At 41.4% G+C, this 24907-nt stretch overlaps 3 protein-coding genes across 3 annotated transcripts in view; all 3 read right to left on the bottom strand.

Moving 5' to 3' along the window:
* Positions 1-10568, bottom strand: part of LOC137256519 (uncharacterized) — a 53164-nt gene extending 42596 nt beyond the window's left edge. The window contains exon 1 of the mRNA XM_067794360.1: positions 10123-10568. Coding sequence (XP_067650461.1) covers positions 10123-10198 — 76 coding nt within the window. The 5' untranslated portion in view covers positions 10199-10568. The remainder of the gene's footprint in view (positions 1-10122) is intronic.
* A 4093-nt stretch (positions 10569-14661) lies between these two features.
* On the bottom strand, positions 14662-19221 carry LOC137256188 (glycoprotein-N-acetylgalactosamine 3-beta-galactosyltransferase 1-like). Its single transcript, XM_067793905.1, has 3 exons — positions 19005-19221; positions 16383-17038; positions 14662-15491 (listed from the first exon to the last, which is right to left on the bottom strand). Exons 1-3 carry the CDS (start codon positions 19219-19221, stop codon positions 15357-15359), a joined length of 1008 nt encoding a protein of 335 aa, XP_067650006.1. The 3' UTR covers positions 14662-15356.
* Positions 19222-23505: 4284 nt separating this feature from the next.
* The window catches only part of LOC137256517 (uncharacterized), a 46495-nt gene continuing 45093 nt past the window's right edge, over positions 23506-24907 (bottom strand). Inside the window, exons 27-28 of the mRNA XM_067794358.1 lie at positions 24512-24823; positions 23506-23682 (exon numbers count right to left, since the gene is read on the bottom strand). Coding sequence (XP_067650459.1) covers positions 23652-23682; positions 24512-24823 — 343 coding nt within the window. The 3' untranslated portion in view covers positions 23506-23651. The remainder of the gene's footprint in view (positions 23683-24511; positions 24824-24907) is intronic.

Raw genomic sequence — 24907 nt, 5'->3', positions numbered from 1 at the left:
GACCAGTGTGTCAGTCTAATTTATCATCTTTGTTCAGATAAACGACCGTGATCGGGCCAGTGTGTCAGTCATATTTATCATCTTTGTTCAGATAAACGGTCGTGATCGGGCCAGTGTGTCAGTCTAATTTATCATCTTTGTTCAGATAAACGGTCGTGATCGGGCCAGTGTGTCAGTCTAATTTATCATCTTTGTTCAGATAAACGTTAGTGATCGGGGTAGTGTGTCAGTCTTATTTATCATCTTTGTTCAGATAAACGTTAGTGATCGGGGTAGTGTGTCAGTCTAATTTATCATCTTTGTTCAGATAAACGGTCGTGATCGGGCCAGTGTGTCGGTCTAATTTATCATCTTTGTTCAGATATGATCGGACCAATGCAATGCAACTAAACACAGCTGTTAGTGAAAATGGTGATGCTATCAGGTGAACATGGTGATGATGATAGTGATGACAATGGTGATGCAGATAATGATAGTGGTGATGATTTGTGATGACAGTGGTGATGTAGATAATGATAGTGGTGATGATTTGTGATGACAGTGGTGATGAATATGGTGATGGACGATGGCAACGGTTACGGTGACATCTAAGAAAACGTTGGTTTATATTTATAGATTTGTGACAACAATGATGATAAACAATCCTCTAACCATAATTATGCATGAAGTGAAGTGAAATGAGGTTTAATGTCGTACATGAGAATACACCTCTCTTCTGACGACGTGCAGGCGTGTGCGTGTGTGCCTGCTTGTACTAGCCTATATTTGTTTAGTGACTTCTCACTGAGATACCATGCCACAATTAAGCCTGAGTAACCAACTCAAACAGATTATACTTATTTAAAGCCGACCAGTCATTGCTGTACCCATTAATGCCGAGCACCAGGCAGGGAACAAAATGTACCATATTTTGACGTCGTTTGGTATGACACGGCCGTAGATCGAACCCGCGACATTCCTGTCTCCGGGCGGACGCTCTAACCCCTACACCGTGGAGATTCCTTACGTGTGTACACTTTGATGATAGATGAAAATATTAATAGTAAACATGATCCGCTCAGGGTGATTCCGATTCCCATGTTACATACCAGCTAAAAGAATCAACACTTGTCGCCCCAAGCTACACTCAGACATGTCTCTTACTCAAAATAACAGAAACAAGAGCCATTATCATATCGTTTAGAAATCATGGTCTATCTCATAGTCCCTGAACCGCATTATTTCCTTTCCACGAAGCCGTTTCTGGAATGGTAAATCGCTAAATGAAGTCTAGATTTCTTCAGTTCTCAATCTCCCATCTTAATGGGACTCCATTTCTTCAATCTACGTTTCAGTCAGAATTCTATGTATTCAAAGACTAAGCGTTAGTCTACACAAAGACCATATACCGGTATATGGTCTCTGGTCTACAGAAGTAGGCTATACACCACTGTAAGAATCCCGCCATGTTAGGAGCACGTGTCTAGGACCCACTATCAAATAGTGCTGATATCACGTGTTTGTTAAGAGGTAAGCGCATCCTGTCCCACCAGTGGCACCAATCACAAACATGTGCAGTTCTCCACGTGTTCAAGAAGTCTGGATGAAACTAGGGCATCATTTTAGTCATGGATACATTACTCCAGTGGGCTACAATAAACTTTTAATACTGTAGTAGGGATTGAATAGTGTTACCCTAATCACATGTCTACAATAAACTTTTAATACTGTAGTAGGGATTGAATAGTGTTACCCTAATTACATGTCTACAATAAACTTTTAATGCTGTAGTAGGGATCTGAATATTGTAACCCTAATCAGACAACCTTAGCTCAAGGGTTGCTGGATACGGTTTGAAATCTGGTTATCAGGAAAGCTGAAATCGTCAGGGTTTCATCAGTCTTTATTCATTAGTGTAGTTAAACATAGATTATTATATGGTCTCTGGTAGGGATAAAGACGATCCGGTTTCCCTGGTCAACTGAAAGGATTTCGCCCTTATTAAACAAGATCAGAAAATCGTATCCCTGAAACCATTTCTAAACGTCCTCACCACATTTTGTTTTGACTTTGCCGATCTGAGTAGACAAGCTGATGATGAAAACCTAATATTTAATCTTACAGTTACGAAATAAGGAATGCTTGCTTTTACCATGCTTTTCGCACTCTTATTGTGAAATAACAACCCACCACTCTCCATACATCATCAGCAGAATTTTGTCGAGACAAACCGACGAGCAAGTCCCGTCATTATCTGATGATGAGGCGAGAACAGTTTAATGACACGTGATTTCACGCTCAACAAAATGGCAACTACTGGATGCGCGCGTTGCCTTAGAAACCCGAGATTCCATCGTAACACCACCCATGATGGATTCCTGGTGGTTCTCAAGAAACATGTTAAAAAGTGGCATATTTCTGAGATAATGGTCTAAAAATAAGTGTTTACCTATAACATAGCCAGACACTAAACTCAGCTCCACCGGCCTGTTGATCTAACCCCGTGGCATACTCGCGGCTTATGCCGCAACTCATTTCACGCGTGTTATATTACTGGTCCGTATTTCGGCTTCTGAACATTCGGACGTAATCTGACAGATGTTTCCTTCCTGGAGATGAAAGAACATTCTTCGAGTCAGTTATTGCATTAGCGATCTCCCCGATAATCTACCTATGTGAAATACATCATAATTTAGATGCAATCAAGTCACTCCTGGGGAACTACCTAGCGAGATGCTGCCTGGTCATATCGTATAGCATAATTAATAAAAGCCAAACCAAAGCATCGCTGCAACAGGCTAAACAGGCAATAGGCAAAAATGCAATATTTTGATTGCACTCTGTAAGATGTGATGGATCGTCTCATATCGGCAGCCTGCGGCAGAGATAAAACAAGCTGACTACACTGGATGAGTTGTGACGTCATCGTAACTTTGACGTCATAACCAAATAACATCAGTACTCTCTGCCACTAAAGTTGTCGAACTGCACTTTTCACATTCAAATCGAATTATCACAATCTACAAAGGATGAAATATGATTTTGAATGATAGCCAAATTTCATTAAAAAAATGATATTACCTGTCGAAGCGAGTAGAAAACCGCCCTGCTCTTAACTCGTCGAATTTTCACTACGTATGTAATTACAAAAGACATATACCCAAACTAAGATCTATCTCTTACAGTCCAGTTAACTGATTGTGACGAACATCTGTGAAATCACCCACACATAATGAGATGACAGAAAAACTGCATATGTTCTTTTAGACTGCTAATTAAGACACTTGTGATGCGTTGAGCAGTATTCGGCCACTTAAAAAGTATGCTTCTACGTTGTCTTTATCAATATTCAAGTAATATCACAAAGAAATGGTTTTCACACATTGTACCCATGAGGGGAATTGAATCCGAGATTTCTGTGCATGACGATGTAAGTCTTCACCCATTGTGATACCCCTCGGCGGCCCCAAGACGCTAACAACCAAGAGGAAGCAATTAGAAAAGAGATGTGACCAGAAACATGGAATAATTACTGTATGTAATTACATAAGGGGCGTCTTGGTTCTGTATTTCAATACAAGTACACTGCAGATCACTTTGTAAACAAATAGATATGTGTTTTGTCAGAAAACATAAACAGGATACATTTTCAAAACCGTTATTTTATATGGAGATGTGTAATTAGCTGCTTAGAATAAACCAGGGTATGTATTTCAGCAAAATCGTCGACCCTTAAGTTTACTTTTAGTTCTACGTTGTAACCCTTTACATTACATTACATTACATTACATTACATTACATTACATTACATTACATTACATTACCCCTTTACATTCCATTACACTAACCCATAACATAACATTGGATTGACCGTTTACGTTACATTGAACTAACCCTTTGCTGTACATAGCATGAACCCTTTACATTACATTAACCCTTTATAAAACATTACATTAACCCTTTACATTACATTAATCCTTTTTATTGCATTATCTAAACCCTTCATATCACATTACATTAACCCTCTATATTGTATTACATTTATCAGTCATTACATTTTATCAAACGTGTATAATATATTACATTAATCATTTGTATTACATTTCGCCACGTGTTTTAATCCTGTTTTCATTTTTAAGTGTTGTGGTGTGGTTCATGGAAAACTACTGCTAACTTCTGATTATAAATGAAAACTAGAAATCTGATTACTTACTAGCTAATGGAGAGCCAAAGAAAGAATACATTTCATGTTTGATGACGAATGGAGCTGGTACCGCGAGAGGTTGTTATTCGATGGGGATGTTTTTGATGCAAGGATTATAAAGCGATGCGGTTTAGACCTTCAGTTTGACATGCTATTTTTTCAAGTAACGTTTAAATAACGTTTGTAATTTTTGGGACAAATCCAATTTTCAAGCTCTTGCTTTCGTTTGGCCTTCAGTTTTGTTTGCTTTTCTTTGTTTGCTTAACATGACTGAAACCTACAGCGTCTGTTTCTCGTTTTGTCATAACTAGTTGTCCTGACAGTAATATTGTATATCTCTACAAAAATACTCATCTGTTTATTTGGTTGCTGTGTTTTCACTAAAATGAAGATAAACAACAGTAAACAGAGAAGCTACACGATGGCTACAGGGACCAGCAGAGATGCTGGAGATAAACTGTGCTCCCAGTCAGAAACATGTCAGGTAAAACTATGGTGGTCTAGAGGGGACATCACCTTCTCGCCTTCCGTTACGGCCACGAGAAATGGAGATAACGAAAACACGAGATGGTAAAAGCGTTCGCTCTTTCAATCAATGTCACGGTTTCTGCTGCTCCTGCTGCTGCTGCTCCTCCTCCTCCTCCTACTACTACTACTACTACTACTGGTTGTGCACAGCCAAAGCCTCGTGTTCGATTCCCCACCTGGGTATAACGCGTGAAGCCCCTTTCTAGTGTCCCCTGCACATTCCTAAAACCATACTCACTATCACTCTCTTGTGTCGTGTTATTTCTCTCTCCCGTAATTCAAAACGAGAAAGTGATGTCTCGTCTGGGCCACTGGACATAATCCCTTAGTCTCGGCCAGGATGAGTGAGTTTACTTTTACGCCGCTTTTGTCAATATTCCAGCAATATCACGGAGGGGGATATCAGAAATGGGCATCACACATTCTACCCATGTGGGGAATCGAATCCGGGTCTTCGGTGGTAAGAGCATGCTTTACCGAAAAAGACCCCAAATTTAAACGTTTGTCAATTAAAATAAAACACAACAGAAAGGAGCCCCGAGGCTTTCGTCATTGTGGAAATCTTGACAAGCCACACATTCTGGATTTCTATGGACTGCTCTGGGCATATTTGTTTCAGGGCCTATGTGACAGGCTAGACGCAAGGGAAAACACGTTGTGATAGTAATAACTGTGATAGCATGTCGCACAGACACTGAAACAGACAAATCCAAGAAAGCCAGTGTAAGTCATGATTATGTAGTAAGTCCAGATTTCCACAATTAAGAAAGTTTCAGAGCTTCTTCTCATTCTACTATATTTTTGTTTTGTTATTTTTTTCTGTAAATCGTGTTTATTTCAGAGACTAGTTGTTGTCTATCACTTTGAGACAGACTGGGATCCAACCATCAATGATTAAAAAAAATTTTTGTTCACCAATTTACATTCATTCGGCCTGACAAATCCTCAGATCAAAGAAGTAGACGCAATGAACCCTGAAGGTTGCCAACATCCCGCAGCAGACTAGCGGAATGACAGTCTATTAATACGTCAATACGTTGTGAGCGTACATTGCTGTCTTTGACCCGTAATGTACTAAACGATAGCGTAAGCGTACAATAGTCCCAGTTATTAGCGATGGCAGACTGGGAATCGTGTTCGTCATGTGGAATATAGTTTACGTTTTGAAAACCACAAATTTAAAATTAGAATCCCATGATCGCTTGAAAATTCTAGATCAGCCTGTGCTCCGCTTTCACCAGGGACCGTCTCAAAACAGCCATTATCCTATTTTACACAGCCATTTTAAGCCAAGCCAAACTCATTTGTTTTCGTTACACGAACGTGTTTCAAATAAGGTTTGGATAAAATATCTTTAAATCTGTATTTCACATTATGGACATATTTTTGAAGCATAATATTCAATATCTACCATCTGCTTCCACATGTTGTTTGTTCCTTTGTGTTTTAGCCCAGTGTGGACGTGAAGGTTTTCAATACTGTGGGAAATACGGAGTGGAGCACTCTCAAAGATCACACCCATCCACTTCCATTATGTTAAAAATTGTAATACACTCTTTTTAAAAATCTGAAACAAAATAAATTCTATTTGGGACGGTCCCTAGTTTTGGAGTGAAATGTACATGTTCCACCTGAAATATACAAGAAGCACCTGTCATGTCGACATGTTTACCGGCATTGAGCGAATGGCTGATTGTCATCGTCAGCTGTTCTCACAAACACCCTAAATCGTGGGTGGTTTTCACCAGCCCGTATCAGGCAAACATGTTTTAGGATGGGTTGTGAGACACGCTTGTTGAAAACAATAAGTCCCGCCAAGCACATAACGAATTCCTTAAAAAGTAAGAAAATGAAGTGTGCTGAATCTGATCTGCTTTGTCTTTCTGTTGAAATCGATGTTGATAAATTTAGATATTTGTCTGCAAGTTAAATGTATCAAATGTGAATAAATTTCTCGATGCTGAGTAGTTTAGAGGCAAAACACATACAGAGAGCTACCTTTGACATCCTGACATTGTATAGTCACAGAGAGAGCTACCCTCAGACATCCTGACACTGTACAAGTAACGGCGAGGGCAACTCACAGATATCCTAAAATTGTAAAGGTAACGGAGAGAGTAACTCAGGACAATCTGACACTGTACAGGTAACGGTAAGAGTAACTCACGGACATCCTGGCATTGTGCACGTAACGAGAAAGGAGAGAGTAACTAACGAACATTCTGACACTGCACAGGTAACGGAGAGAGTAACTAACGGACATACTGACACTGTACAGGTAACGGAGAGAGTAACTAACGGACATCCTGACACTTTACAGGTAACAGAAAGAGCAACTCGCGGACATCTTAACACTGTACAGGTAACGGAGAGAGTAACTCACGGATATCCTGACACTGTACAGGTAACGGAGAGAGCAACTCGCGGACATCTTAACACTGTACAGGTAACGGAGAGAGTAACTCACGGACATCCTGACACTTTACAGGTAACGGAGAGAGCTACCCGCGGACATTCTGACACTACAGGTAACGGACAGAGCTACCCGCGGACATACTGACACTGTACAGGTAACGGAGAGAGCTACCCGCGGACATACTGACACTGTACAGGTAACGGAGAGAGCTACCCGCGGACATACTGACACTGTACAGGTAACGGAGAGAGCTACCCGCGGACATCTTAACACTACGGATAACAGGGAAGCCAGTAGCGGACTCCGTGGGCTCCCTGCATCTCAGCTCGACGTAACATATCATCACTCCGCCAGCTATCAGCACCTGTAGACCTGATATCTAGCGGCCACACGGGATATATTCACACACTCTGGGTTCTGGCTTCAGTGCACTAACCTGCACACATTCGTATCGTGAGTTTCCGGGGAATGTGTTCACGAAGATGATTTAGATGCACTATAAAACCTGACGGGCCGGGGTCGAATAAGCAAACAAGCCCCACACTATGACAATATTGGTATAATTGTGACACTACAGACATGCATGGTTGGTACCAGTCTTACATCGAGGCTGCAGTGAATGCTAAGCCCATGGCTGAAAATACTCTGTAATTCTATCCTTTGAAAAGGCAACTATAGATAAGTAAACAGTAACAAAAATCGCCGCTTTGTTACTTATACTGTTTAGAAATTGTGCAAGGGTCTCGGTTGACTGTAAAAGCTAAAAATCAGCTCAATGGCAAAAACATTTTAAAATGTACTTACACCTTACATGTTAAGAATGTCCAGTGAATCCCTAGCTAAGAAACATCTGTATACGTCGTGACAGATCAAAGTCATGAATGGTGATGCCAATTGGCATCAGGCATCATCTGCACCAAAGGACCTCAGCGTCCAGACCATCGTCCATCTCACAGACAAACATTTGTCTTTGCAAGAAGAAGATATCATCGCGTTAGTTTGTCTTCTCATCAACCACATCTGAGAAAAGGTACCGAGGTCAAAGCTTTACCTCGTGAATGCGTGACTTCGTTGTATGACATACGAAGTACCCACGGACGCCATCTTGGGAATGGGGGGTGGGGGAGGGGGGAAGAGGAGGAATGAGGGGGCGTCGTCTTAAACATAACATAACAATGTAGGCTGATGTTGTTTTGGCGAACTCCTTGTTTGGAGACCAATGAAATAATTACTCTTAAACTAACACAATAAATTCTTCTAAAATGGCTTGTGCATTTCCTTTTGTTTAAGGGTGTGTTGTTAGAGACTGGCACGTTATTCAACAACTCATTCAGTAGCAGTCCAGCTACAGGATGCCCACCTGTATCGTCTGGAGTGAGTGAGTGAGTGAGTGAGTGAGTTTAGTTTTACATCGCATTCAGTAAAATTCCACCAATATGGTGGTTGTCTGTAAATATTCACGTCTGGACCAGACGATCCAGTGATCAACAGCATGTCCTACGCAACTGGGATACGATGCCGTATCAACTAAGTCAGCGAGCCAGATCACCCGATCTCATTAGTCGCCTCTTACGACGAGCTTAATTCAGAAGACTAGCCGATATCGTCGCAATCAGACATAGCCCATTAAAGGTATCTGTCTTGATCCTGCCGTGTTTGAGCTTCCTAAACTCTCGCGGCCTCTCGTGTATGAGCCCAACTCTCGCCGTGTCTCGGCAAACGTCAGTGATGTGGAAATACACCGGTGGAACAACACGATAAAACGTTTTTGCCCCAGTGGCTGAGATAGTTATTTATGGTGGAAATATTTGCAGACATGTTGATGTGGCAAGATAGCTGGCGATGTGACTCACGTTTGTGAGATGGCCCGGTGATTCTGTTTACATGAAGAACCGAATGGCTTGGAGAATTTGTGCTGTCCATGAAAATTTATCTCTTGTGAAAATTCACATGTCACAGCCATTGTTATAGTGATGGCGACTTAAACAATTATGATAACAGAAATTATCATCGGAAATTTCATGATAGTGTTGTCTTTTATGATGATGATGATGATGATGATGATGATGATGATGATGATGAAAGGTATTATTTTAACCTTCGGTATTCCTCTACTTCGAGTAATGGGACGGTAGGGTAGCCTATTGGTTAAAGTGTTCGCCCAGCACGCCTAATTTCACATAGGTACAGTGTGTGAAGCCCATTTCTGGTGTTCTCTGTCGTGATATTGCTTGAATATTGCTGAAAGTGGTGTAAACTAAACTCACTCACTCACTCTCCTCGTAGTGAATACGCGTCCCTGGCTTATCTTCAACTTTTGACTAATAAATCCTTCATTATGGGAAAGAAATATCAATAATTTCCTAAATATCACTTTTAGAACCGATAGTCATAAGCATTTTCAAAAACAACACTGATCGACTTATCAGAAACAACCAATTGGCATCAGGACATCACGTGAACACAACCATCACTGCCATCACCAATAATATAGTACTGCATCGGGCCCTTACAGACCAAACACATATTTGAGTATTGAAACTATTCCATATCAGCGTTGGAAACTTGATTGCTGGTTTTTCCTATGATCAAACCAAACAGCCTCTGGGAAAGGATGTTTGATGTTAGACAGTTCAAGCATGCCTGTGAACGTACTGTGTTGTGTGTGTAAACATTCCATTGTCAAATAGTGGAACTGACTGATACAAGCTTGTGTGCTTACGACCAACATGCAGTATGTAAGGTAAACGATTGTGTATACAGTATATTAAATTTCTGGAATGGTGCGACTTTATCCCATTAGAACACAGTAATAACGATAAATAGTTCAAAAGTGTGACAAAATCATCAAATGTGATATAACCCAAGAAATAACTTATTTCAAATCATTGAAGTAAGGGCTCTCTGTACTACAGCAAAGGAACCCATCCCTGGTATGTAGCCAAACAGATTTCGATCGGAATTAAACAAGGAAAAAAATGGCTAACTCTCTCACCTTTAGATGAATATGCACCTGTTATGAACTTAAAGCCTGCCCATGCAGCTAGAATCACGAGCAGACGACACAACATGGTATCCGAAGCCACTATATTCAAGTATCCCGCATCCTTCCACACAAAGTGTCTACATCCAAATGTAACCCGAGTCAGGAAGGCTGTAGTACCTCCGCGATATCAGGAACATATTTGATAAAACCACGAGCAGACGACTCTGTATCTATCCCTTATCACGTGACCAAACGTCAACAATGGCGTATTTAGAACGACCGGAGCCAAGGAAGGGGCAAGCTAGACTCCTTCAACTCAGAAATGCAGTATTGTATTGGAGAGGAAATGTTTATCACTGGTGCTATACAAAACTCGCCAGAAGTTGGCCGCAGGTGGTTTTCGTTGGAGGCCAAAAGCGCCAACAGCATCCGCCATATTCACCGCGTGATCTTTCCCGCGCTTGACATTTTTAGATTGAAAGGTCAAAGAGGGAACCGCTACACTCCATCGTAGGGTCGTATGGGAAACATATCCTCACATTGGTCGTGTTTGTTGCTCAGTGTGTAAATACATTGTCGTGTTATCTCTCGGGTCTCGATTGTGTTAATATCGTTTACGTAACTGTAAAGACCTATTTGCTTACAGGTTTAAAGTATGTTGATGTATTGGGATAAATGTCAGTGATAGGGCAATTAAAATTGTTATTCGGATTTGAAGTAGGTCAGAGGGTTAAATTGGTCCCGCCGGAATCTTCGTAACCTTTGCAGTATATACATTGAATAAATCACCTCACGGCCAGAGACTAACCAGTACAGATATCCACGGAAACAGCTTCTGTGTTTACGTAAAATAGTGAGTGTGTGAGTTTAGTTTTACGCCGCTATTAGCACTATACCAGCATTATTACCTCAGGAGACACCAGTAATGGGCTTCTCACATTGTACCCTTCTGAGGGAATCGAACTCGATTCTTCGGCGCGACGAGCAAACGCTTTAATCACTCGGCTACATCGCCACCTGAAAGAAAATAGTGTTGTGAGGATAATTTAGATGGATGCCTGAATATAAGTGGTGGCATTCGGTATAAAATCACTCATTGGAATGTCAATATTAAAGAAGTAATTTCTAATCTAGTGGATTTCCCTTGGCTAACAAAGCACAACTTGTGGTTGTGTTTGAGAAGGGCCGAAAGAAAGATCACGCGCACTTGCAAACCACTGCTGAGTGATATACATGCATGGTGGTATTCTTCAATATTCGAATCGAAACCGGGCCTTCGGCGTGGCGAGCGATCGCTGTAGCCGCTTGGCTACCTCAACGCCCCCAAAATCAAATAGGACCACCTGTTTGGTCCACCCTTGATGATTTACAAGCGGATGTCATAGCGGAATATTACTGACAGATCAACATTAAACATTTTGTTTGTTTGTTGTTTAACCTCGCACTATTCCAGCCATATGATGGCAATCTGTAAACAATCGAGCCTGGATCAACACTATGAGCATCGACACCAATGATCAAAAATACAACAAAACTACAACCCAAATATAAAAACAAGGACAACGGCGAGATCACGTATGTTTCAATACCTAAATGTATGCTTGCTGTCGGTCCAAAACATAACCCTGGAATGCCATGTCGCATGAATCCCCTCTTTCTCCATTAGAAAATTGATTTGATTTTGCTGATTTTCTTTAAATGCGAGGCCAGTTAAAAGCAGCTGCGATCTTATTTGAATAACCATGCCGACGTGTATAAGAGATGTTCTGATATGTATTTGTGGTTGTTGATTTCAAAATACCAAAGGATGAAATACCGCCCTGATCTTCTCAGAACCAGGAGTATTCTACACCGGAAATGCCATATGCGAGTATACACACTGGGCAAGGCCACACAGAGCGCTTCTCCGTGAGTGAGTTGGTAGTTCGTTAACGTCACCAGCGGTGTTTACCAGAACTCAGCGAGTCATTTATTCATTCAATGAAACCGTGAAGGTCCGGGTCTGAGTTGATCTTCAGTAACGCATGCTTGTAAGAAGCGTTCAGGCTCGCTGTCATGTTTGACACGTCATTGTATTCCAATTGCTTAGATCGATGTTCATGCTGTTGATCACTGGGTTGTCTGGTCTAGACTCGATTATTTACAGTCGCCATCCATATAGCTGGAATATAGCTGACATTTCGCAAAGATAAAACGTATTCATTCATTAAATGGATGGAATGGCACAAGATACTTGAATCGTTACCACTTGCACGGACGGCTTGATTCTTTTAAGTGCGCTTCAAACGAAAGCAGACTCCAGCTATAGTGTATTAGTTGAAGTTTGATAAAATAATTTAGAATCATTGCTCCACATGAGGGAGTGTTTGGTCCAGGTCGCATAATTTTCTAGCTCACAATCTATTGGTCTTTAGGGAGTTAATTCATCTGGTTTCAAATACGACCCTTCATATACAAAGAATGAAGTTTATTTCGACGTCTGATTATCCATTTTATACACATGTGCCATGGATCGTATTTTCTGAAATAAGATATAAACTGATATGCGCATTTTAAGCCATGTGTAATTTAAAAAGAATGAATAATTCTTGATATAACCTGCACGGGATACTTATGAAAATATGCAATGAAAGGAACCCGAACTAACATTGCAATTAAGTCCGTGACTACACTGTCCGTGTATGCTGACAGACCAGTTACAAATCATCAAGTCCTAGAGCGTCAAAAAGGTTGTTTTAGCTCTGTGTTCTGCCAATCCTCTGCAAGTATTGGCCTGTTCTAGCTGCGGAACAGTTATAGCCGCGGTACAGTTATCGCCAATACATCAGCATCGCGCGCGCGTAGTTCCGGCCACCTAAATTTCCCCCTCTCTCTCTCTGTGTGTGCGCGTGTGCGCGTGTGCGCGTGTGCGCGTGTGCGCGTGTGCGCGTGTGTTCAGGTGAATACATGTATTGTGCCTGTCGTGACGAACAATACAACATTCCACGAAGAGATACGATTACTCTTCCATCTTTTATACAATTAACGTATTTCCTCTAATTGGCACCGGTTTCTAATATGAACCGATCTCCAATAAGAGCTGGATATAAAGCAACTGTTCAAGAAATAAGCGCTGGGCCTCCAATGAACGCCGAGTTTCTATAAAGCGCCAGGTCTATAAAAGCGCGTTTAATGTTTACAATGGACTTTTCAAATACAATCCAATGGAGAATCTAAATTTATGTTTCTTTTCTTTGAAACTTTAAGCGCTGGATTCCAATAAGCGCCGGACCTCTAATAAACGAAGGGTCTGGAATTCCGCTGAAAAAGAAAGTACCAGGGCGTTTATTACAGGAAATAAGGTATTACGCACTGGACCTGACTCTCTGCATATGAGCACAACAGGCTACTCAGGCCATCTGGTACCCGCGTTGACAGCTGTGATGAACCAGCACTCATAGTCACACCACTGTCACTGCCGTACACCCTCCAATAACCGTATTGCATTAATATATGACTGGACCAACTCACAACGAAGCACATGGCCTACATGTAGTCTCATTTTAGGTTAATAATGGTTAGCGTTATAAATATTCTCATCATTATTATTTCGTTTTATTCACCCACCAAATGATTCCAGTGACCCTTCAGGAAGCTATTACAAGAGGATCAAAGAACCGTGGCGTAATCAGTAAGGTAGACTGATACGCGTAGCATTTTGTAAAGGATCGTTGCCGCGCTATCATGTGTGTCGATAGGCCATGACAAGCCACTGCTATCATAGGGGCGTGTCTACACGGACCCTTCTATCTATCTTTTGAACGTATAACCACATGGTTTTGCATTGTATTTTGTTTTTCGTCCTCAGACAGATTATTCGAAGCGTAGTTTGCCAGAATTCTATGCTCGTCAGCGACCAATTTCGACTGAGCTCGTTTGAGCTCAGCATGTAGTGGACCTGCCCCTCCAACGTTTCTTGCAGATCAAGTCCAACTCGTGAAGATCCGGCTTAGAACTGGTCTTCAGCAACGCATGCTTGTCGTAAAAGGTGACTAACCCCCTCGCTGCATTGGTTGATATAGGTCACCGTATCCCAATAGCTTGGACTGGTGCACATGATGTTTAACAAAGGAATGTCGCGCCCAGACTCGATTATATCCAGGTAGTCGCCATATGGCTGGAATATTCCTGAGTTTAAGCAACAAAGCGGCCGAAGCAGCCAGATCAGATCCAGGCGTGGCGATATAACCAGCAGGGTTAAAACAGTTTTACTCACACACGTACACTTCATCCTTAAGGTGCGCCAATTTGCAATGCAGATTGCGTCCCTTTGCATACCTTCGAATGGTTCGAATGTCGGTTCGCACAGATTCTGTTTGGTACCACATGTGGGTACCATAGAAGTGGCCTGATTGACTCGGGACATTAATCCGTTAGTAAGCTGACACCTCGATAACCGGATTACTGTTTAACCAACTCGTTCACTCACTCACTCACTGGTCCATGGTACTACCTGCTCCCATTCACAGACACATTGTCCTGACAATAAACACAAACACAAACATCTACTAAATTGTTTACATTCTTTATCGTTCAACAAGACGCCATAACTGTCAGTGCAGGGTTACGTGCCCTTTCTGTCAACACCCTAAAATATTTCCTTTATTGACCAATCGCCTTCAAGAAGACGCTCGGCTTGTCCCAGAATACCACGAGTTGGTCACGAGAGGAATAGTTTTGGGAACTTGACAGCAAGGGCAGGCAACCCTCATTTCATTCCTGCCCAGAAATTTCCGGGACAAGCCGAAAAGCGACAATCATTTTGCAGGTCACGGAATGGGTCGAGTGGCTACGACAGGCCAAAGAGTTTGATCGACCCTAGTACTTGCCTCTTACATGACTTATTCATTTATGTTCGTTGATGTTTTTCGAAATTTAAGTTTAGCAGTTTCATTTATTCCTTTACTTTGATCTTCCCGTCAAAAAGAAACATTACAAAGTTGTCATTTCAACAACGGAACTTTGGCACAGATAAGGGACAGGAATCGGACGCGACGAAAGTCATGTTTTCTCATCAAAATCTCCTCTGTGACGGAGCTCACAGATCTTATCTTGGGAGGTACCGTATTTTTCTTATTTTGATTTGAATTAAATTCATGTTTTGATGCCGCCTGGTTCCGGAAACCAGACTGATTTTGGTGATCACTGCATTCGGCTCCCCTCGGCTTGTACGAACTGTATAGGCTGGAGATGAGCCGAATGAATCAAACGTTTACTTCCTGGAAGGGCTTCACGATGCCGTGAGGTCTGAGTCTGTAGAAGAGGAAGTCCAGCATGTAGATGTCGTAATGCTGTAGGTAGTGGAAGGAGATGGGGTAGACGCTCATGGTGTCGGTACCCTGAAAAACACGAAACTTATTAATCGGGTGGTAAATCGTTTGTTGTGTTGTTAAGCCTAAACTAGGGGGATTTGAATTGACAGTTTGGCAAACTTTCTGTCATTATTTGTGAATTCGTATAGTTTCGGTTTTACTTGGAAACTGATTCTTAGACTTCTCAAATATTGTGCTTCTTTTCATGCATCGCTCATCACATTTAAAATAATGTTTCACTTGTGTGACGCATTACATTGCATATGGCGCATCATATTATTAATGGCACTTGACGTTTCCAATAACCATAATCTGTGCGAAGTAAGATATTATTTAAGACATAACATGTCATTAATGACTGTTGGAATGAATCGCGCACCACCTCTGGGACGCATTGTTTCATGAAGGGCACATGCCGTTATTACTTACGCATCACATTACGCATATAAACGGCGCAGCGAGCGCATTATTAGTGACATTATGAATAACAGCATGACATGAATGATGGATCATATTATGAACCACAGTTACGTGGATCATTTTGTCTTCTAGAAAACTGGTTGTCTTCAGGGAAAACGCACGCAGGCGCGCTCATGCACAAATATGCTAACACAGAAGGTGGTTAAAGCGTTCGCTTTTCACACTAAATACCCGGGTTCGATTTCCCACATGGATACTAGTACCAGGTGTTAAGCCCATTTCTGGTGTCCCATGTCTTGATATTGCTGTAATATTGCTCAAGGCGGCGTAAATCAAAACTCACTCACTCATTCATTAGCACAGAAATATATGTTATAAAAAAATTTCTGAGACATTTTCTCAAAGCATGTTTTAACATCAGTCCATGTTTAAAGGGGCTCGGTCGTGTATCGCGATGTAGCGATGTCTGTGCACAGTATGATGCTTTGAAGGACGTACCTGTCTGTACCGATCTCCCATGAAATCGCGGTACCACTGTTTCGCGTCTCCAACAGCATGCAGGTCGGCTCGATCGTAATGGAACCTGCTTTTCCCCATACGATCTCTAGTCTCTCCGATCGCCACACCCAGGTGACGTAAACAGTAGCCTATCTCCTTATCCTCTGGTCCCATCGGGTCCGAGCAAACGCTTCTCAGAAGCGAGAGTTCCCCGAACCGTCGTAGAGCCTCTTTGCTGAGGACGTAGCCGGCCCCTCCGCTGTTGTAGCGAAGGTATTTAGTGTCAAACGGGTTGAAAAACTCGCCGAAATATACTGGTGATTCAGGATTCTCGTCGCTTAAAAAATATTTTAAATTTTCCATGACAATATAGGTGTCATCATCTGCTTTGAGAAACCATTCAGCGTCGTTTATATGATATTTGTGGATGTATTTGAGGGAGGTGAAGGTTTTGGCAGCTAGGTATCGCTTTCCTTCCTGTGTTCTAAGATCTATGGCGGAGAACTCGTCATCGACTCCAAAGAACAGGAGCTTATCACAACGTTTTCCCCACGTAGCACGCAAAGCTCTGGCCTTGATATTGTTGCTGTCTCGAATCATCACCCAGCACAAGATCCGGGTCCTGTTCAGCACTGCTCGGGCTAGTCTGTCATCACCTGGGAGGTCAAGGTTATATATCAAGGTCAGGGACATTGAAACTTTCACATGACATATTAATCTTACCATAGTAATTATGTAACTCTTACATAAGAGGGATATAAATGAGATATGTTGCCAACGAATTAGATATATACTGAACAACACATGAAACACAACTATGACTTTTTGTCACATGAGCGCTTAGTTTTGTGATATTTCGTTTTTTTCTGAACTTGCGTTTCTTTAGCTGTTCAGTATACATTAGTTATTGAACCATTTGTATGGACTATTTGAAGCAGAGACCATAAACTATTTTCTTGAAAGAGGTCACCTCAGGAAATGTATTTCCACAGCTTCATACATCAAAGCAATGCTGTATTTTTCTGTACACGGTCCTCTAACGCTCCAGTTTTGGGTTATTAATGCATATTACAAGAATCTCTCACAAACATGATGAGCTCCACTGATGTTAATCACGGATTGAACATTTGGACGTCTTAAGTTCGTTTATGAGATTCAGAAATGGTTAATCTTAATGTTTAGGTGTCACCCACCTCTCCAAAGTGCAGCTGAGGTTTTACATTGAATGCTATGAGATCTCTTTCGATTGTTCTTGGGTGTTTTCTTGTGCATATTGTCTACATGTCCATGATTCAGTCAAGGATGTTAATCCTAAGATTGGTGCAAACCTGTCTGTGTGTTTTTTTGGTTTTCCGTCAACTGTTGAGGGTCAATTATGAGTGAGTGAGTTTAGTTTTACGCTCAACAATTTTCCAGCTTTATGGTCTGGGTCTGGAAATAATAGGATCTGGACCAGACAATCCAGGGATCAACAGCATGAGCATCAATCTACGTACGTGAGATGCAATGATGTGTCAACCCAGTCAGCGAGCCTTACCATCCGATCCCGTTGGTCGCCTCTTACGACAAGCAGGAGTTACTGAAGATCAATTCTAACCCGGATCTTCACGGGTATCCATCAATTATGATTCCAATATGAAAGAAAAAGAACGTTTTGTTATCTCATTGTCCTCTTGTAGAAATATATTCACAGACGTGATAAATTACTCTCACCCTTGCACACTCGTATACAGGCCTGCAGACCCGTACCATATACAGACCTGCAGATCCGTGCCAGTTGTAGTGGGCCACGTCGTTTCCATTGACTTGCATGTTATTTCAGAGTAGCATAAATAATTTTCATGAATTTTCCATTTTACGGATCTTTGACAGGCACATTTGAAATCATTTCAGCTCTACGCACATAATTTCAGTTCGATTTCCAATCACTGTTTAACTTATGACGTCACATTTATCAACTTGAATATGGTTCCACAATGCACAATAGGCCGCCATATACAAGGTGTCCACGGCACTGTACATATGTTGATAAATTTGTTGCCAATCGATAAATAAGCAGCGGAAAATAAAACAGACAGTATGTGATTGCAGATAAGATGATTCGTCACAAATGTGCAATATTTGACTTGGCTCTTAAGAAAGTGTAATTCATGAAAATTATTCATGCTACGCTGAAATAGGCCACGTGGCCTACTATAACTGACACGGGTCTGTGGTTCAGCATGACCTGTCTTCATCTTCATCAAAATGCAAAACGACAATATCTGCATCAAACACAAATCATTTGATCACATTTCCAGCTGAGTGAAACCTTCATCCAGGAAGTCACAGTATTAGTAAACATTGGGTTACTTTTATTATTAATATGTGTTTGTTTTACCTGTTGAATGTTGCTCTTTCAATTTTTGGGGAGCTTGATAAAATATGAACGATCTTACAGCAGGTATAGATGTTGGTATGAGGAGATAACACTTTGTACTAACAGACGACAGGCCCTTTGTTGGTGTCCCCCGCCGTGATACGTGCCATTGCTGGAATATTGCTGAAAGCGTTATGAACTATCTGTTTTAAAACACCTCACCCACTTAGAGTCCTGCCAGGTGTATGTATGAAAGTACTCACCGCCATCTCTTCTCTTCTCCTCTCTCAGCAGTCGCTCTATTGTCTCCTCCTGCAGTTCCCTCCCTTCCCAAGAACCAGTGTTTCTTTTTGTCGCTAGATGGGGCTGCACAATCACCATGGTAATAAATCCCAGGATGAAACCATAGACTACTAGCGTACTCTTCGATGTGAAAGTCAGTCTTAGAATAAAGTTTTTAAATATTTTGTGTACTTTCATTTTAAGAAATCGATTGTTGAAGAGTGAAGTGTATCCTCCTAGCATTATCCACTATCGTTTCTGTATCGATACAACCTCCTTGAAGCCAGTCGTCAATGTTCAGTTTTGATCAAGGTCAAGGTCAAGTTTAGTTTCGACTATGACAAAGTATGCCACGTTGCAGTGAGGCGGTTAGATCCACGCCCCAATAGAATACAAATGACTTTACACAAAACGCACAAGTCACTCGTCAACATGTGTCGATTCCCTTCGTCAAGATCTTTAGAACAATGTGCCGTATCCGAACACCCGTGTGACGATCCCTTGTCGATCCCTTGCATTGTATGCGATTAAGACACGTACTCTGTGTACTCTCCCATGACGTTGCTTCGACACGTCTAAGCATCCACAACTAGTGTTGAAATGTGCAGATATGCGACATGGATATCCTATTGACCATCACTGTTTGAGCCGGCGGTTTCAGTTGCCTGCCGCAGATCTATACGCGGTGGCGTCATCTGGCGCCATTGACCTGCCGTCGCCTGACGGTATTGTCGGTGGCAGCAGCTGGTGCATATCAAACGACTCGACGGGTAATTGTAAGATGTATTATTGTAACTGTGCATTTTACATTTTGAATGAGACTCTGTTGGACAAAAGAGGTATACGTACATGCCCATGTTTGACTGAACTTAAAAAAGACAACCAGTAGATGAATGAGTTAGTTTTATGCTGCAGTCAAAATTATTCCAGCTATATGGCAGTGGTACATAAGTACTCGAGTCTACAATCCAGTGATCAACAGCATGAGCATCGATCTACGCAAATGGAATACGATGTCATGTGTCATCCAAGTCAGCGAGCCTGACTACCCGATCCCGTCACTGGCCTCTCACTATAAGCATGGGCTGGTAAAGATCAATTCTAAACCGAACCTTCACGGGTCCAATCAGTTAATGGTTGTTCAATAGATGGTGATGTGTATGAAATCATTTCCAGTCTTTAGGCGTATACTTCCAACTGCTATGTGGCAGAATTCGAAATAACCGCGGACCCGGAGGCTCAGCGCCGGTTGTTATTGTATCAGGCCGGGAGTTTCACATATCTGTCATTTGCTTAATTATATTTCCAGTAATTGCATTGACACCGAAAACGGGCTTCACGAATATTTAGTTTGAGAAATATTTTAAAGTCACCGAGCAGCCGTTACAAACAGAATATGATGCTCATATTCAGTTAAACAGATCCCATGTGTGATTCTCTAACTCTATCCAGAAATTTATGTTTGGAAACATTTTTTTTAAAGATGAACTGCCGGTACTAATTACGTTAGAATATGTGTTAAAAACACAAAACGAACAATTTTCCGCTTGTTCTTAGTTGCATCAAAGAGGCTTATTTCTTTAAACTACATGAAATAAGAAAACAACCACACCAACAATGAGTTTATGATCCCTTCGGCTGTTTTAAGTACCATGACTGGAATCAAACAGGAACAGAGTTATCCTTCTTATTTGACGAGTTTCTGATTTCCAAGCGCCATAAAATCATCCCTGAGGTACACGTGTCAGTATTCAGCTTGTTCTGGAATGATACGTGTTAGTCGGACGGGATTAGAGATGATCTTTAGCACCAGTGCTTGGTGTTAAAAGGCGGTTAATGAGATCATGTGTCAGGTTAACTTGGTTGATGCATGTCATGTTTTAATAACAGCGGACATCGATCACTGATTGAGTCTGTTTGTGTTTTTCTTTGTAAACGTGTTTCTCGGGATTGGTAGTACATATATTATATTTTAAACTGGAATTCTATTAAACCGGGGAACTACGTTACCTCTCAGCGGAATTTATTGCGCTTGACTTGAAGATTAAATTATGTTGAATTAGCAATAATATAGTCTATTATATAATATCTATTATATATTTACTGCACCAGGACTTAGTGATTAAATGTATAAATTGCAATTAAATTTAGAAAGAACCGAATGTTACATGTTAGTATCAGGTGTACAACGGGGTATCTTAGACCAGTTATATTTGAATGGGACGTAACACATATGTAAATATAAGAAACAAACATATTAAGCATGGAAAGCGTAGTGTGACTGCAAATTAATTTATTTGAAACAAACTTACTCAGTTACAAATTGTCTGTTCAAACAGCGCTAGAATGGGTAAGTTTTATTAAAGAAATACATAAACTAAGCTCGGTACCGGAGAGTTTCCCGAGCAAACTCTCAAATCACTCAACGTCTCGATCTTAATGAGTGGGTGAGTAAGTTTAGTTTTGCGCCGCACTCAGCAATGTTCTAACCACATGGTGGCGTCTGTAAATAATCTAATCTGGACCAGACAATTCAGTGGTCAACAGCACGAGCATCGATCTGCGCAACTGGGGACCGATGACATGTGTCAAACAAGCCAGCAAGTCTGGGCACCCGTTCCCGTTAGTCGCCTTTTATGGCAAGTGGGTTGCTAGAGGCCTATTCCACCCCGGACCCTCACGGGTCTCCATCGTAATGAGCATTGCTACCACCATGCTGGTATGACGATTTTTGTCTCGCAAAACAACTGGTCGGTAGTCGAAAGTTGAAAATTATGAATATCATAATAAAGGTGTACAATGCCCGTGCGTGTGTGACTGAGTGAGTGAGTACGTGTTGGTTAAATCTGGCTGTTGTGCCAGGATATTCAACTCCTTCGGTGACATATTAGTGGTCCAAGAGTTCAGATACAGTTAGTATAGGAATCAGTGAGTCGCCCCTCGTACCACTACTTGTTCCATTGTTCCCGTGGGAAACAGTTGCCCAGTCGCCTCACCGGAACTTGATGTGCGTCCCTTGAACAAAATTTCAATACAACTTTCGAATCGTGTGTCAACCCCGGCTTCTAGGTTTGTCAACAACATGACACATACCAGGCGGTTTTACCGGGTATCCTTCCATTTTCCTGGTCTGTTCTGTTCTGCCCGTTTGTCAGACATCCCAATAGTCAGTGTTGAGTGCACAATTGATCCCATGACTGTTACCTCTTAACTAGGAATGGTCCACAAAATAAAAAACAGAACGGAACGGAACTTTATAACACTCTGGCCGATATCATCGGCATGTGAGGCACAAGTGACAATAAATGACACTACACGTATTGGGGCAGAATAGTAGTCAGTCGGAAGCTTTCACATACAAAATTTAATAACATATCTATTTACATAAAGAGTATTTAAATTTCTACAAATGTGGTCTTTTTTCTTTTTTTTTCTTTTCTGAAATATGTGCACTTAAGAATATAATGAAACTCATCCCCCACATGATTCATACAACATATTTTACATTAATTTTTCTTTCATCTGCTGGTCCTAGTCCTTTTTCAACAAGTAAATGGTGGCATGGAGATTGTTTAAATTGTTCGTAAATAATTTATACCAAACATTAAACATCCGAGTTGTAACATCAACTTATAGTGTGACTCTACCTAATTCACCATAAAACATAGACAATGGTTACTTTTCTTTACAGGCAGAACTGTTCACAAAAACATATATGTATATACATTTTCAATTACAATGTAGTTTAAACTAACATGTCTCCAAATTTCACCACTACATGTATACAAGATAGGTTTCACCGTTAAATTAAATAGATATAGTTCACTTTGGACTGATGAGTTTAACATTCAACTTCTGCGCAAAACAAAATAATTTAGTAGCTTGTCGACAGAGATTTGACAGATAATTTGAAAGAACTTTTTCTACGAAACATAACAGTTACTCAAAAATATTTATACACAATAACAGTTTTCCTTAGATTCAACTAACTGGTTGAAATATCAATTGGGACATTCCCACTGTTTATGGGTGTAGTGCTAATTAGTCTCTACGTTAAACAACAGTCAATCAATCAGTCAATCAATCAAACGCTGACAGGTCGTGGTATAATTTGCAACAAGGGCGCAGTTTTCACAACTAACTATCTAACTCGATTATGTACGAAGGGATATATAGCTGTAATATGGTTGAATGTTGAATAAAGGCACCAAGTGTTTGAAGTTCATCTTGTAAACAAAACTGTGATTGAGTTTATTTTTACGCCGCACTATTTTAGGTAAACGGCGGCGGTCTGTAAATAATCGAGCCTGGGCCAGACAATCCAGAGATCAACATCATGAGCATCGATCCACGTAACTGGGAACCGATGACACGTGTAAGCGAGCCTGACCACCCGATACCGTTGACGTTAGTTACAAGTATGAGTTATCGAAGACGTATCATAACCCGTACCTTCACAGGTAGAATGAGTGACAACACATAGATTGCTGATTGTTTATTAAATGACCATGCATGATGCTCTACATATGACGTGGACGCGATAGTTGTCAACCCTGATGGTTGATCGTGACGTATACCGAATATACACGCATGTTACAAACACGGAAATTGAAGCTAGGAAGCACATCCTAGTTACGGAACGTCACCGGCACGTCGCCCCTGAAAAGAGACCAAGTTAAATAATTAAATCTGAAAAGATATATTCCAAATAACAAATAAAACAAGTAAAGCCCATTGGATTCACTCTTTTGGTGGAACTGGTACTGGAAGGGGATATTAACTAATTTCACGTGTCGGAAAATCTGAGAGAAAACATATCCAAATATAGGAACAAAACAAGAAAAAACGATTTCATTCCTTCTCTTAGTTGAATTGGTACCGGAAGAGGATTAACTAGTTTAATTTGTTCACGTGTCTACATATCGCATTACACAACCTGACTCTTTGACAGTCGTATCCAGGCACACTGCCTGCTGAAGGTGCTGGGTACATTACTATCCCCAGTCATTAGACACTATCGCACTTTCCGATACTTTTTCAACTTCCTGGGGATAATGCACCCATGCTGCCTGTTAGGCGCAATGCACTAAACACTAACACAGCACACGGATACTGCTGGGTGAAATCCACACATTCCGCAGATGTGATGGGGCCTAGGCAACACCGGGGAATTACCTTGCTCTACAAAGTTAGGGGTCCAAAGGACACCCAACTTCAAGGATCCGTAACAGGAATACGAGTAGTTAAAGTGTCCGCTACCGTCGCAGAAGGCTCGGGTTCGATTCCCAATATGGGAGTGAAACCCGTTTTTGTTGTCCGCCGCACATTTGACTTCATCATCAGAGTAAGCGGCGTACAATCACTCACTCACTTACTCTTTCTCAGACCAAGCAAACGCAACGAGACTGAAAAGATATACTGTTCGACGGCATTAAACTAAAACCCAGTCCCGTGAAACATGATCCACGTCATTCCCTCACTAACTCACCCCACATGGGCATCAGGAACATAGAAGCAGTCAACACGAAGCGTGAGACATGTCGCATCGCCGAAAGTCACGGTGTCGCCAATGACAGGGTCGTCCGATTTCGACACACTTCTCATGACATTGTTGACAGTCAACAGCTTTGTCGTTCCTCTGCACGGGTGCATTGACACAAGGCTGCCAGTTTTGTCCTGAATGCCGACGAAGTCTCCGGCCTTGACACTCAGGGGGTTGTCGAACGTCCACGTCACTGCCCGTCCCGCCATGCACTCAACCGCTTCCGACGCCCTCAGGGTAAATTCACCTTCACTTGCGCTATCACGACAACATAAACCAATAGGGATTACTCTCGGACTCTTTGTCAGTCGTTATCTGAAACGTATGCCTATCTTTCGAAGG

The sequence above is a fragment of the Haliotis asinina genome, chromosome 11 (assembly GCF_037392515.1).
Source record: "Haliotis asinina isolate JCU_RB_2024 chromosome 11, JCU_Hal_asi_v2, whole genome shotgun sequence".
Taxonomy (NCBI): domain Eukaryota; kingdom Metazoa; phylum Mollusca; class Gastropoda; order Lepetellida; family Haliotidae; genus Haliotis; species Haliotis asinina.
The sequence above is the reverse complement of the archived record's forward strand: the minus strand, read 5'-3'. Positions and strand labels throughout refer to the sequence as shown.